Below are 15,980 nucleotides of genomic sequence, written 5' to 3' on the forward strand. Positions count from 1 at the left end.
ATACAAAGGTTTTTTTGGGTTTATTTTACATTAAAATGTAAAATAATCACAGCAATAGAGACAGGACAAACTAAGCCAGGGGGACTAATAAAAGAAAAGAAAAGTTGACATAAAGTAAATACACTTAACAAACTACAAACGGAGGTGATTCTATGACATCATCATTTTCCCAAAGTTGCAAACGCAAGGGTAGCCTTTTGAGTTTTGTTTTGGAACCTGTTTTCCAAAAATAACATTTAAGGGCTCCCAAAGCACAGATGGATAAAGTCCAAATCATTATTAAACTTTTAGCTCATTGTCGTGTGCACTGGCCCTAAGTCTTTTTGACGGAGGTTCACACAAATTTACACAAAAACAAAAACCAAATCCCAAATTGAACTTTGTCTACTCATGCTGAGGTTTGTAAGCCACTTAAAATTTTTACGAACAACAACAATTGAACTGCTAGCACAACTCGCTGCAGAGGATGCATCAAATAATGTGAACAATGCAGAAATGTTTTACTGAGAAAATAGTCCCCAGTGAACAAATATGTCAGTGACATTATGTCATTTTAGTGTCCCCTCCTGAATCTCCTGCAAACACAAAATAAACTCTGTGTTTCTGTGTGATCATTAAGCCCAGAAAGTACATACATCTTTAAAAACATTATAGACAGAGCCAGAGGTAGCCTGATGTTATTGGGGTTTTGACCAGTGGAGCAGGAGCTTTACATCTAATTATGGTCAATATGAGTCTCCAAATCTGCTTTTTTTTTGTTTTGAAAATACAGCAATAATGTGCAACTCCACTATAATTAAAGACCATCAGTTGAACTGGGATTCAACATGAGTATCTTCATGCTGTGAGCCACCACAGAGCTATATCCATTATATGTTGTTTTTTGTAATAGAAACTTTCAGTTGGCTTGCAACCTGAACAGGAGTGTTTAGGTGTGTGTGTGTGTGGTGGATTGTTTAAGAGACAACAATGGAGCTCTACTCTCTCTTTCTCTTTTCTCTTCATCTCCCACAGGACAGATTTGTGTTTATGTTGCCAATCAGAGAATAGTAGATGTTAAATATTGCATGATATTTCTGCCATGAAGATGCTGATGCTGGTTATGCATCTGCAACATACAGATGCCTCCTGGATTCAACACTGATCTAAACACGTTGACATTTACTGCATTATTTTCTCTGAATGAGGCCATTTTCAAGAGATCAAGGAGGTTTTTCCTCCGTGAACAAAGTCCAGCCTGGCTTTTAAACTGCACAGACTCCAAAAATATCATTTATAATTTATTAATTTCCTCTTAATCTATACTTTATAGCCCTTCCATTTGACTGAAGAATGACCCTCAACTTGCGGGCCACGGTTTGTTGGTGAGCCGGGGACGATGCACTCTCACAGCTGTAAACAACACAGATAAGATGCTGCTTTGTGAAATGTTGATGAGATGAAATGAAGCACTCAGTGAGTTTTACTGGCTACAGCTTCATTTTGTGGCGTTTCCTTATCCCGTATTTAATCAAACACTGTGGACACCCACCGTCATAAAACAAACTCTCAGGTTGTGCGTTTTGAACGCTGCAAATACAGTTATATAACGTCACTTCTAGTCATTTTCTTTGCAGACTCTGTCTGAGAATAACTGTCAACCACTGAAACAGCTGAACATATAACCTGTCACCAGGATCATGTGTTACCATTGAACAGTTCTGCAAACCGTGTGTTATCTCACAATTCTCACCCCAAGATTATGATGATTATTCACATAGTTACAGGCCATTTAATCTCATATCCCACTTTTGACAGAAATGACGACCTAGGGTTATGGTTTGGTTAAGTATAATGCCACTAAATGCGTCTTTTTACAGCTAAGCATCATAGTTTTCCTCACAGCATCAACGTTCTCTCCATAAAAACACAGCCTTAAGTCTTTGGAAGAATGTAATAATCTGCCTCTGCCAAGGCTGCTCACATTCCCAGTATCAGTACATCATACAAGTTAATTGTATTTTTAAAAAAAGAAGAAGAAGAAAATTCTGAATCTGGATTCATATTCGCATCATCCCCCAAAATCCAATTATTTCTTCCTTGGGCCATAACTCACAGCCCCAGACAATTTCATTCAAATCTGTCCCTTACTTTGTGACAAACACAAAAACAAAAGACAAACGTCTTAGTGGAGATGAGTCTTTGTAATAAGACTATGGATAATAAAAAATAACTTCCCCAGTGTTACCTTCCCTTCACTGGAAGTAGTTTCTAAATTAATCATCCTCCACTGAGGGTTTTGCTCAACAAATAAAACCTACTCTATATCATTATAATAAGTAAAACACACTGCAATCTTGTATATGATGACATTCTATAAATAGTGGTTTATATAGGCTTTTATTCACTCTGGTGTAAATGAAGAAGCGTCTCATAAAAAATAACTTAACTTAAGTTTGCTTGCTTCAGCATAATGGCTCTTGTTATTGTTGCTAATGCTGTTCATTGTTAATTTTCTCTGTTTGAAACTCTCCCTCTGCCCCAGCACAGTGGATTGGGTGTGTTGTGTCTGGAGCCTCGAGCTTGGAGATGCTCCACTATGACGCGCCTGTGGGCCTTTGTGGCTGAATGAGAGGGGAGGTAAGAGGAGATGTAAAAGAGAGGAAATGAGGAGAGGAGGGAGGAATTCAAGAGAGGAGACAAGGGGGGGAGGACTGCGAAATAAACAGGAGAGAATACAGAGGCACTGAGGAGAAAAACAAGGTAACAAGGGAGAGCTTAGCTTAGAGAAGAAATAGTGGTGAGGAGGAAAGGCAAGGAAATTGATAGAGGAATGAAGAAGACAAGATGGAGAGAAGAGGACCTAATATTTAAAAGAGATGAGAAGACAGGAGTTGAAATAATGAGAGATGAGATGAGAGGAAAAAGGAGATAAGGAGAAAGAGATAAGGGAGGGGGGCAGTAATGCATGGAGAATGGGGTGGAGACAAGGTTATCCATTTGACTTCACATCATGTAACATCAGAGCCTTGGTCCTGATTTGATGACCCACATATGGACTGTCAACTTGTTGCTCAAGTGAAGGCTGCTGTCACATCTCCTGAGGCCCACACACACACACACACACACACACACAAAGGTCCTTCAGTGAGGACCAAGAGACAGGTGAATGTAACTTTGATACCAGATTATTTATGTTTATTTTCTGTATGACAAACAGCGACATTCACTTGATTTGGTCCCCAGTAAAGCATATGTGTGTGTGTGTGTGTGTGCACAAGGCACGCCGACTATGTTTCAGGCAAATAATGTTGCTGAATTTGACATGATTTTAAACACTATAGCAACTTATTTAAATCACTCAATTTGGCATGGTGGTTAGTAACACATTTTCCTGCGGGGTGACAAACAGGGAGAGTCGAGCCGAGCCATGTTATAACTATAAAATGGAAATGCGGCAGAAGTCAGACGAAATGTTCATACCCACCTAATCATCTATCGACTTTTAACTTGTTTAACTATCAACTAACGATAATGTTGAAAGTGTACAAAATGTACAGCCCTGTTATCTAGAACTGTCATCCCAGCACACAAGTCATGATCCATGTTCCTGTGTTCTGTGTATGTAACTTTCTATCAACCAAATATGAATTTAAAAATGGATAAAATAATTGTATTATATTTCTACAATCTTTTCGCCTGAGCTGTATCCTCCACTTCACCTTTACATCACGCCGCATCTCCATTGCTACGATACACAGGACTCACACTGAATTGGACGGCCAATTAAATGTGCCCATTTTCTGTTGGACAGCAATGAATAACAGAAATCTTTTAATTTAATCTCCCAGATACGGATCGAATCCTTGTGTCACAGCAACGGTTGGCAAGAGCAGGCTGTCACTCCAAACACCTCTAAACCTATAACAAGCCACATGAGCACTTCATCTGCTTTAACGCCTTATACTCTAGTTAAGCTTTAATGTGGGCTTATAGTATTAAGTGTCAGCTGTGTAAGTCAATCTATAAGTGTAAAAAAAAAAAGACAAACAAACACTAGGGTCATCATCAAAAAGTCAGTTTTGAGCACATTTTCCAGACTCAGCTCCTTTCAGGTCCATTTCCTGATAATTCACAACATTTCAGCGTCATGAGGACGTCTAATCCTCGCAAGTGTCTATGTGCTGAACATTCACTCACCTCTTAAGTGTTTTATTCAGTCTGAGCCTAAAGAGGATTTGATAAACAGCGCGTACTATCCCTCTTGTCAATTAGCTAACATGTTGATGTCAGCATGGTCCGTGTGAATCCCTTTCTTAATGTACTGTAATAAACCCCTCCTTCCTCTGCTACTCACACACACACACACAACAGTTCCTGAGGGAAGTGGCCACACAACAACATGACTGGATGCTGCATTAACTCGGGCGCCATAACAGCATTACCAGGAGCTGAATGAAACTCTCCGGAGCTTTGGAGGAGACAGCGTTCTGACTCGGCTCTGATGTACTGAAGAAGTGAATTAATGTGAACGGTGTAACTTTTGCTGGATGCGCTGTCGTTGTGGAAAACACACCATGATGAAAGCATATTTTTGACTTCGGGGGCGCTTCGAGGTTTCTTTTTTTGATTTGATTTAATTTGATTTATTCGGCATAATCAGAATGTATAACTACTACATAGAAACTTAGCAGAAAACCCACCAACACCATATTGACAGAAATGTTCAAAAGTATATCAACATCAAAGGTCGTCTGAATTTGGTCGAAATTGTGTAAATAAGCAGGGGGCGACTTTCTAACAGTAATTAATGGCCTGTTTCACCAATTCTTTCCCCCCACTTGGTCAAATTAAGAGTAACTTTTGTTTAATTCACATTCTATTTAAGGGTTGGATTAAATTTGACCCATTTTTTTTTTTATTTGTTTTTTTTATTCATAAAACATGTTATTGTTGACAGAAACACACTGAAGAGCAATGTAGGGCTTTTATTTCCTTTGAAGGCAGTCAGGTTTATCTCTTATCTTATTTTATCTCTTTTTTTTTTCAATCCCAACTTCCTCTGTTGTGGTAGGAATGAGACATGTATCTCAGATCCACTGTCTGATGATCAAATAACACATTTATCTCTGGACATTAGCGAAGTGGCCCTTTAAATTAAATAAGAGCTCACTTAGCTGATGTGCTCACAATAACAATGCTTATAGTTACATTACATGTCATTTTTAGATTCTATTTTATAGTCTGATTAAATTAAATTTGTGTGTTCCAACTCCTTCCATGCTATGGTCTGCACAAATTTAAGCCACATTGGTGATTGAAGAAACATCGCAGCTTCATTGAGCATTGATGTCTGCTGTTGCATCACACTCCAGACTGACAGGCAACGCACAAGGTTACACAAATTCTTCAAGTTTGCAGGGTTATATAATTTCACTAAACAGCTGGAACTAAAATAATGACCTGTTTTTCTTCTCACACCCTCATGTTACCATTAATCACAAGAGCTTACTTTTGCCGTCCACCAAGTTCCTCTGGTTCTATGGAACACAGCAAGTGTCAGGGCCAAGATGGTGGCTAATGATGTGCGGCACGCCAGGGGTGTGAGCCAAGTCTGCTATTTCAGTCGAGGTACAGTCCAGTCTGTGCTGCTAAAGCGTCCAAGACAGCTGGTGACACAGACCCAGACATCCAGAGGATCTGTCCATCCACACGTCCCACCAGATATTTAGCCATGCTGGTGGAAAGGTGTGTGTCCGTGTGTGTGAAGGGAAAAACTGTTGCAACATAAAATTAAGTTAAATAAGTTCATAAGTATGTTTTGAGTTACTTCTTGGACTAGGTACTCATGTATAGTTACTATAATATACACAGTACTGACTGCATTGTGCACACCCCCTGTGCCGAGAACCAGCATGAAACATACAGACACACTCTCAACACACGCAATAATATCCATGCCAGTCAACTATATAATGAGAATAAATGTGCTGTGTCTGTCTTGCTGTTAAACAGTATGTGCTGACAGATAACTGAAGTTTGTGTGACACCAAAGTCCATAGAGGAAAATCAGCAATTTTATATCACGGCGCACAGGAGTTGTTGAGGCGCTGCTGCCTCCACCACTAAGTGAGAAGCTTAATTTCAATTTGCAGCTAGTTTTACCAGCAATAACTGAATACACAACCAATAGGTGTGTTTGTTTATAATTACTTTAATACAAGGTGCATCTGTCTCTGTCTGTTAGACACATAACTGGCCGAACTCGAGTTAATCGGGGCACCAGTGTGAGCAGTGCTGACTTTGACACTGTTTGGATGAGAAATGCTAGAGATATTCTGTTCATTATGTGTAAATATTGAAGTGCACTAGTCACTTTAACGTAAAAAAAAAAGTTCGATTTTTGTAGCCTTGGAATAAGCCTTGTATATGCAGCCTACTTTTGACCCACCAGCTTGTGCCGCCATGTTTCTACTGCAGCCTTCCAGCCAAAGCATGAGAGGAAAGGATGAGACTGAGAAGACACGATGTGAGGATGAGACTGAGGAGAAGAGGACTTGTATTTTACTGGGTAAGTTTTCTAATACTTAAGGATGGCAGTAATACAACATGATGGATGCAAGCTACTGTTAAAAACCATTGAAGAAGAAGAGCTTTTCATGTTTTGATGTGGAAGTTCTCTACGCGATCAAAAACTTTCTGGCATGTGAAGTCTGCAGCTTCACCATTAGATGTCACTAAACTTTACACACTGGATATACAAAATATGGTATATAGTAAAGCTGACACACATTTAGTTAGGTGAGCCCCCTTTTGTTAAGTGTGTTTGTGTACTCTATGAGTAAATGTAATGAAATGTGAAAGAAAATGGACAATCTTACGTGGTGACAGACATAAAACAGTATGGTGCTCAGAGAGGATGAGAAGAGAGCTCAGAATAGTACAGCAAGAAGTCATACGCTTGACACTTGATTTGGAGTGCGCCTCCTGCTGAGCTTCTGCACTCCTCTCTGAGTTTCCTCCTTCCTGCAGGTCAGCAGGTGCCATGCACAGAAATGTGACCCACACACAGTTAGTTTGAAGGTCCAACGCAAAGCTTCTTTCACTCCACTGTGCTTTGTATGCATGGAAACCGGGTGGCAACAAATTAGCAGAAAAAAACAAGTGAACACATTTGAGTCTCTTGGAACGCTGCCTTGCAACCAAGGTTGATTCAGCTCAAGGAAGATAGAAATATATTCATGGTCAGGTGTTTTTTTTGATGCAATGAAATATAACCACTAAACAGAAGCTCTGTTTCTATAGGGACCTGTGATTTAATACACCTTGTTTACTTATGTAAAAAGCCGGTTACACTGTCGACCAGGAAGCCAGGTTTGCTATTGTAGTTAGAAAGCCAGCCTCAAAGCCTCCAGACCACATCAATATTAGAGCACAAGGGGCCAGAGAGGAGCCGATCAAATATTCATCCATTCACTCGTCTTTCTCTTTCCCACTTCTCTGCTTCTCTCCATCCAGACTGTAACACACTGCAAACACACATGGTGTTCTCATCTCCTGCAAATATTGTGTATCCAGTTATTTGGGGATCATGTTTATAAAGATTGGTTCAAGGTTATGGGGAGTGCCCACTCTGTTCCAATGCCCTTGTATATCAGTGGAACAGGTTCAGATATTTACTGTGTGTTTTAGAGGTTTTAAAGAAAAACTCAATGAAATCTGGGTCATGCATATTTTCAGTGGTGACAGATGATTTTGTCATTTTTCAGGAAAAGGATTTCTTGACTCAAGTGTGTGATAGTCAGTGTATGTATGATCATCAGTCTGAATGATTTAGTAAAATCCAACATTCTCTATACAGACATGTCAAGTAAAAGTCTCTTTTTAAACCATTACGGCAGATGTTGCAAACTCCTCTGTCACAAGCATTGTTCTTTTCAGATTATAAATATTAGATTGTTTCTGTTTTTTGGTCTTTAAACAAAGGCCCTCAGAGGATAAGCAATAGATGAATGAATGAATGAATGAATGAATGAATGAGAGTCAATAAAACATGTGCATTGTAATCAATCTAATACTTCTTTAGAGCAACAGCGCCCTCTACAGCACTGAGTGTTTACTGAGTGGAGATCAGGGTGGAAATCAAACAACCACCATTCTTCATATAAATCCATCAAAATGATTCTGAAGCTGATATTTAAATAAAACAAATTCACCATTAAAAACTCCCAGTGAAACAAATATGTGTGTCTATCTCAGGCCTGATTCAACAAGCAGCCAGTGACATGAAGGACCGGCTGAAATATGACGTCTCTCTCTGGAGGACAAGAGGAACAAATACAAGCAGGTGGAGAAAACATACAATGCAATGACTCAACACTTGAAGAAGCAGCTGGACAGGTGGACAGATCACAGCAGAGGGATTCAGACCAGCAGCTCTGTGCGAGAAACAGGGGCAGAACAGACTATCAAAGGACAGATGATGTTGATTCAGGAGCAGAATCTTTGTTACAAAACTGCTCTGCTGTTGAAAAAGACCTGCAGAAATACAACCTGCCATTCCTTACAGTTATAAATCCACTAAGTCCAGAACCAGTCTGGGAGAAGATGAAGGAGAGGGTCCACTTAAGTCGTGTTATTGTGGACTTGAACACTTCAATACAACAGTTGGTGAGGTTGTCAGAGTGAAGAAGAGTCCAGCTGAACTATGACAGGACAGGAGTGTTCTTCTATGTTTCTGAGGACATGACTCACATCCACAGCAACATTTTTACAAAGGAAATCATCCTGTAATCTGTCATCTCATATTAAAACATGTTTGATTTGATGATAAGGGTTACTAAAAAATATTCACCTAACTGTTTGGTCTGAAATCATTAAATCAATGTATGCAACTTTGTGTTGATGTAGAACACTGTAAAACAAAAACTGGGAATTCATTTTCTATGTTTGTGTCGTTGTGAAGTACGGAAAAAGAAAAAAAAAGACTCTTACTTTGAAAAACATAGCGGAAGTTCGGGTTAAGCACCATTCGTGGTAAGAAAAGGCCTAACTCCGGCGTGTGAAGGTACTGTACTCATGTTCAAATACAGTTGAATGAAAATCTGGTATATGCTATATATAGTACACATTTTATTTTACATACATGTACATTTTCCACGAGCCCGGTCATTTTATAGTCGCCGCTAACCGCAACGAATAATCCGGAATTTCGCAGTCGAGTAAGGTAACAGCTAACGCCAACAGCTAACCAAAGCAGCTAGCCAAGTAAGCTACATTTGGTTAGTGTGCACGTAAATACAACATTATAAACAAGTATGACAATACTGGTCTTACATCAATTATCTGCGTAATGCAGCTCCGTAGTTTACAGGGTTGAAGAACGAAGCACTGAGCCTCTTAATTACTGCCAATGTAGTAGTAAATATCTTTGTAAATGTGACTGAGTAACACAAAGAGAGGGGGTACTTAAAATGGATGGCTTTGTCGTTTTCTGAGATTTCACTGTACAAATGATTGATTAAGTATAAGCTATAATCAGCTGTCTAATCATTAATGACAGTAACTTATGACAGTTTCTCAAGAGAGGAACTATTACATTAGTAACTCTTCCTTTGTGGCACAGGCTGTTAATAAACCCGAAATGTGTTGCTTATATTGTTATTATTATTATTATTTTCTCCAAGTTTCCTCGTGCTGTACCATATGGCCAAATAGAAAATCATGGTAAATGTTGGATAATTAAAGATTGTTTTTTTGTGTAAAATTAGGAAAAACCAGTGAAAAGTTCATTTGAATTAACATATCTTGCAATAATTATTATATTTATGTTTGATTACCTAGCCTTACATTCTACTTTTTCTCTTGCTTGTTTTAAAACGTGTCTCAATGTTGCCCTGTATTCCACAGCCATCAATAATTTTATCAGTTGTCTTGGAAATGTGTAAAAATGTCTGCTGTAATACGGCCTGTTGCCACACTGTTGATGTAAATAGTCTTCTTTAAATATACTGTCATGTCGTATGTTGCACTAGGTCAATTGCTTTTAGTTTGTCATGACAATGAGGATTAATTGCACATGTTGTTTTGCTCTGATAGGTCCTGTATCCAAGCAACTTAGAGATTCCAAGTGGCCATTTCCAATGATTAGAGAGAATTATGGACAACCAAACCGGAAACAAGAACCAAATACCCTGTCAGTCATGGATGGGTCCGAATGGCTGGTCCACTACTTCAAGTCAAAGACCCCTCCTCAATCCACTGGGCAGCTCACAGCATCTCAGCTATGACCACTTGCAGGTGTCCAGTCAGAGCTGTTTGAGTGATCCCAATGCCTCAAACAACTCCCATCATTCTGCCATGTACAAAGTCTCCCACATTAGCAACAATCCATCATCCACATCATTATTTGCCAACACTGCTATTCCGAGTGCCTCCTCCCTTGTTTCCTTTGCTCAGCAAAGCCCTCACACTTCATCAGCTCTGCTAACAGCAAACCAACAAAAAACTTTACCTCCTTCATCACATCCCCAACCAAATCAAGGATTACTCAGTGGGTCCCAGCATTTAGCTTTTCTTTCACCCCATGACCCCTACAAAGACCCATTTCCCCCTCCACTGACCAGTCAGGGTTTACCAGGTGGGATTCAAGGTCTGTCTATGAGCCTTCCATCATGTGGACAACGTATAAACACATCTCAGGCTTCTTTGGAAAGACCTAATATGGAGTCTGTTGGTGCTGCTGAAATTTACACTCACAGCTATGGCCCGTCCACTTCTCAGGAGCAACCACAGTGGACACCTTCAACTCACTGTGTGGGTAAGGTGTATTTTTAATCCCTGTTTGTCTTTATTGGTGTTTGTCTTGTACTGAACAGTGGAAAGGTACGTGTTTTACTGTGTTTATTGTGCTTCTTACCTGTAGTGGACAATAAGAATTCTGTAGTAAATTGATCTCGTATTACCATAGTGTATGTTTCCTCCAGCTTCCTCTTACAGTGTCTGTCTTCTCAGGGGCTGTGAACAAACCTGTCCCCACTACCGCTGCTCATTCTAACCGCCAGCCATCGCAGAAGAGCATGATCCCACCGGTGAGGAAATGAACAGAAAACACCAAAACATACCACATAGAATGTTGTTTGTCGAATAAAACCAAAGTGTGGTCAACTGAATATACACAAGCATTTTCCAAACAAGGGAGAGAGCATGCAATTTTCTTTTTTTGTTTTTCTTATCTTTCAATTTTTACTTGCTTTCAGCCCAACAATAAGAGGCAGCGTTCAGTTATTTTACATCACCGGGCACAACTACTTAAACAACTGGCAGAGATGAATAAACTTGTAAGTGTGTTATGGCATTATTTTTAATGTGTTTTATTTTTAATGTTGTATGTATACATATTTGCTACCCTGTATAACTGCAATGTTAGTGTGATAAAGTTCATTCTACACAGTGAGCCCTACTGACTTTGTCCCCCTTAAAGCTGGATTTAATACCTCCAGAAGACGTTAGTGAGCGGGAATCTCTAAATACAGCTGTTCAGGTTGGTCCATCTCTGTTTTTACATTAAAACAGTGGCTGCACATTTAATCCTAAAAGCTTTAACCTCATGATTTATCTTCTTTTCCTTGTTTATTTTGGTTCTTCAGTCACAGCTTTCTGCAGATTGCTCATCGCCCGCATCCTTTGATGAACACAATGATCAAATTTCAACAGAGGCATCAGAGGTAGCTACCTGCATTTTTGGGGAGTTGGGTAGGGGGCTGTTAAGTTCAGTAAGAAATAATATAAATTACCTGTTCTTAGTGAGTCATTTTGGACTGTAGGTAAATTACTGATGGCTCAGAATGGACCTTTTCTCAAAGCAATGGGAAATCAGATTGTTATTTGTGTTAGCAGGATTACTAATCCAGTATAAACTGCTTATGTTGGTGTACAAATGTATATGATTATAGTTGATGCAATAATGTATTGTAAACCTACATATTACTAAAGTTGTAAATCTTTTCACAGAAAATAGAAGAGCCATCAGAGGATGAAACTGATCCTGATTACTCACCAAGTGGTGATGGTGACTCCTCTGATTTGCAATCTGACTCTGACTGGTGCTCTTCAGAAGAATCTTTGCACAGCTCTTCCTCTCTCTCCATGGACGATGAACCTCCTCAAGTCAAAAAGAAAGCAAAATCACAATGTTTTCTGTCCAAGGACAAAAGTGCAAAAAAGGCTCCTCCAGTTAAATGGAAGACGTCCTCTGAAATTGTGGTGTTGCCAGCCTCAAAGGTGAAAGCTCACCGCGACTACAACAAGAAGAACTACTGTTTGTTTTGCTCCCAGCCACAAACCAAACTATCAAGGCATTTAGAGAGAGTTCACAGTGACAGAGCCGAGGTTGCCGTTGCATTTCAGTACCCCGTAATGTCCAGAGAAAGAAAAAAGATATGGAGGAATTTAATGAATCAAGGGAACTTTTTACACAATAAGGATGTTTTGAGAACGGGAAAGGGACTGCTTGCTGTCCAAAAAAGGCCCCCCAAACCAGGAACGGCTAAAGACTTTCTTCATTGTCTTCATTGTCACGGTCTTTTTTTGAGGAAAGCTTTGAACAAACACATGAGAAAATGCCCAGAGAAAGTAAAGACTGAAAATGAGTCTCAGTTTGGAAACAAGCGCGTGGCTTCACGATGTGCGCTTGAAATCTTGGATCTTGGCATAAGTGATGGCTTTAAATCCATCCTTTGTGAAATGATATATGATGATGTGACACAAGCTGTCATTGATGACGAGATTCTCTTGCAGTTTGGAGAGCAAATGTTTAATCATTACGGTGCTGATGTGAAGAAGCACGATTATATTAGGCAAAACCTTCGTCAGATAGCGAGACTTGTTCTTGAAGCTCAAAAAACCACCCCTCTGAGAAACCTGGAGGACTTCTTTTACCCCTCGAGCTTCCGACATGTGGTGTCCGCAGTGAAAGTCCTAGCAGGTTATGACCCAGAAACCAAAACATTCCGCGTTCCCACACTAGCCCTCAAACTTGGCTATCACCTACAGAAGGCCTGTAGCATTGTGGAGAGTAATGCAGTGAAGTCTGGTGATGAAAATCTGGCTAAGTCTGCGCAAAACTTTCTCTCTGTGTACCAGAAGAAATGGAATATGCTTGTATCTTCGGGTGCATTAAAAGATATCAAAGAAACAAAAATGTCCACTGATAAGGAAGTGCCATTCGCTCAGGATGTAAAGCTCCTGAATTCCCACTTGGAGACTGTCCATGAACTTGCAGAGAAAACCCTCATAGACAACACCACTGTTGAAAACTACGCTGCTCTGGCCAAGGTGCTACTTGCTCGTGCAATTGTTTTCAACAGGAGAAAACCAGGAGAGGTAGCAACGATTCAGCTGACGAGTTTTATGTCACGGAAAAAGTCAGAGATGCTCGATAACATGGACGTAGCCGTCACAGATTTGGAAAGAAGAATGTGTGGGTTTTTTACTAGAATTGACATAAGAGGGAAATGTGGAAGAATGGTTCCTGTCCTATTAAAGCCCTCATTCGTGTCTGGTTTGGAGCTTCTCGTAAAGACTCGGGAGACGATTGGAGTCCCAAGTGAGAATCTCTACCTCTTTGGCCGACCAAGTGTGCTGACTGCCTACAAAGGGACAGACTGCGTCCAGAAATATGTCAAAGAATGTGGTGCTAAAAACCCTGAAGCAATGACAACAAGAAAGATTCAGAAACATTACACAACAATGCTGCAGTTGATGAACATGGATGACGAGGAGGCTAACCAAATTTTCGGCCCTAATCATCAAGTCCATACCCTACATCAAAACACCGACATGCAGCTGTATGGTGGTGAAAGCATCTCTGAAGGTAATGTTCATTGTTAAACTCCGTGATTAAACAAACATGCAATATGAAACTACAGTTGTAATTGGGGCACACAAAGTGGAGGACCCAATTGAAACTGAAAGGAGCTGTAATTATTTAATGATTTTTTTCAATGTGGATTAATTGGTGTTTCACCAATTTCTAAATTAAACCCTCACATGTCCTCAAACCAAATGTTCAGTTTCCTTGTTAATTGTTCATGTACTCCTAGTGTCAGTCCCAAGCCCAAAAAAAATGGGGGGTGGGCTGAGAATGGCATCCTGTGTAAAAAAATCTTTGCCTAATGAAAAATGTGTCTCACTGAAAAAGCAGGTGGTTTGCTGTGGTGAAAAAAAGTAAATTATAATCTGTCAAACTAATTAATAATGGATACTCTTTTGTCATCAATACAGGAACACTACATCCTGAAACAGGACAAGCAGTATGGCGTCACAAGATGCTCTGCGCGTCAAGTTATGGACACACAAACTTAAACAGTCAACAACCACAGGGAGCAACAACAGGTACCAGTACAACTGTACTTCCAAAAATTAGAAAACACCGATAGCAATAGTGATCCCATTTCAAATTCACCCCATTTAAATGGACACCATTCGTTTGATTTGATTGTCCAAGTGTTACTCATAGAAATTAAATTTGTATTTCTGTTTACGTGTTACAGACCATAGTGTGATTATGACTCACATCAACATAACATCCGCTGCTGTGAAACATGGCAAAGGATGTGATTATCTGATTAGGAAATACATGCAAACTTCATAATATGATTTGGCGATAAGTCTCTGTGTGTTCTGTTTATTCTGAGTATGAACATTTTAGATTAAGGTTATCAGAAAATAATTCAAATATACAGTCTTATTCACACTAAAATGTGGCAATATTGGCAGTGTGTCTGATCTCATCTGATGAGACGAGCTCAATCCTCAAAAAAGGATCCCAAAACACCTAGTTTAACCTTTAAATGAAGACATTTCACTGTGTTACGTAACAAATGTGAGTTTCTAAAGTTGCCACAGTAATGACACAAGTTGCTTTCTCTCCGCAGAGGTTCAACACAAGGGCCATCATAAATGGGAAGAAGCAGAGGTCCGTGCTGTTGAACGACACATGATGCAATTTATTTTAGAGCACAAGGTGCCTCAGAAAAATGACTGTGTTCAGTGTCTTGAGGCTGAGCCAAAAGCACTGAGCACCCGTTCATGGAAGGGTGTGAAGGACTATGTCAGAAACAGGATCACAGCCCTAAAAAGGGAAAGTGGCATTTTCCAGGTTTCACCTGCAAATGGCAAAAGAGCCAGGCAAGTGGAGCCAGAGCAGAATAGTGCGCATAGTGCACATAGTGCACATAGTGCACATAGTGGACATAGTGGACATACTGGACATACTGAACTTAGTGAACTTGGTGGACATAGTGGACATTTTCCACACTTCTAGAGAATAGCATTTCAGTGAAAGGAAAACCTGTTGAGCACCTTTTTATGTTTTTAAATAAGATTAAGTCAAGTAATTTCATTGTTTATGCTTGAGGTTGATGGTTTTTACTTGTTTCAAGTCATCAGTGTTGATTATAAGATGTCTCTGTGTGATTTTATTTCATTGTTATTCAGCTCATTAAGACACAGACAGCTCAGAAATACTGACAAATGAGGTGTCAAACAGATTGAGCTGGTGGATATTGTTTGGAGCTGGACTTTTACTACCTAAGTTATCTAGTATAATGTATTTTGTTCTGTTTAGTATCCGTTTTTGTTGACATTGTAACACGTTTATCAAGGATAAAGTGTCAAACATAATATTCTACCAGTTTATTTGAATTATAATTAAAATAAAACAGCCGTCTGTAGTGTCTGTCGTTATGAACGTTTGAGTCATTGTACAATAAACAAAAACCAAAAACACTGCTATATTATATATTTTCTTAAAATTATTACTGACAAAAAATGTTTTACCTAGTAAATTTAGAGTGGTGGGCAGTCATTTTTAAAATATTTTACAAATGGCTTTTCTGAATGTGTTTTTCATGGTAGTCATAGGTAAATAATAAAATTAATGATGGCTAGTACCATTTAGCTTGCTCCTCTGTTCACTGTCCTGATGTAAGCCACCATTA

At 39.4% G+C, this 15,980-nt stretch overlaps 1 protein-coding gene across 1 annotated transcript; it reads left to right on the plus strand.

The window, feature by feature from the left end:
- Window positions 1–8,969: 8,969 nt before the first annotated feature.
- LOC122769017 lies at window positions 8,970–15,768 on the plus strand. Its single transcript, XM_044025271.1, has 9 exons — window positions 8,970–9,046; window positions 10,078–10,798; window positions 10,993–11,069; window positions 11,238–11,318; window positions 11,462–11,521; window positions 11,628–11,705; window positions 11,992–13,852; window positions 14,263–14,373; window positions 14,916–15,768. The coding sequence occupies exons 2-9, from the start codon at window positions 10,138–10,140 to the stop codon at window positions 15,302–15,304; spliced, it is 3,318 nt and encodes a 1,105-aa protein (XP_043881206.1). The 5' UTR covers window positions 8,970–9,046; window positions 10,078–10,137; the 3' UTR covers window positions 15,305–15,768.
- The last annotated feature ends 212 nt before the right edge of the window (window positions 15,769–15,980 follow it).

The sequence above is a fragment of the Solea senegalensis genome, linkage group LG5 (assembly GCF_019176455.1).
Source record: "Solea senegalensis isolate Sse05_10M linkage group LG5, IFAPA_SoseM_1, whole genome shotgun sequence".
NCBI classification, from domain to species: Eukaryota; Metazoa; Chordata; class Actinopteri; order Pleuronectiformes; family Soleidae; genus Solea; species Solea senegalensis.

Bases quoted from the DNA above. Each gene is read 5' to 3' on its own strand.
- LOC122769017 (XM_044025271.1), top strand. From the start codon at position 10,138: ATGGACAACCAAACCGGAAACAAGAACCAAATACCCTGTCAGTCATGG. The intron at 10,799-10,992 runs GTAAGGTGTATT...CTGTCTTCTCAG, and splicing joins ACCTTCAACTCACTGTGTGG to GGGCTGTGAACAAACCTGTC. The intron at 14,374-14,915 runs GTACCAGTACAA...TTCTCTCCGCAG, and splicing joins ACCACAGGGAGCAACAACAG to AGGTTCAACACAAGGGCCAT.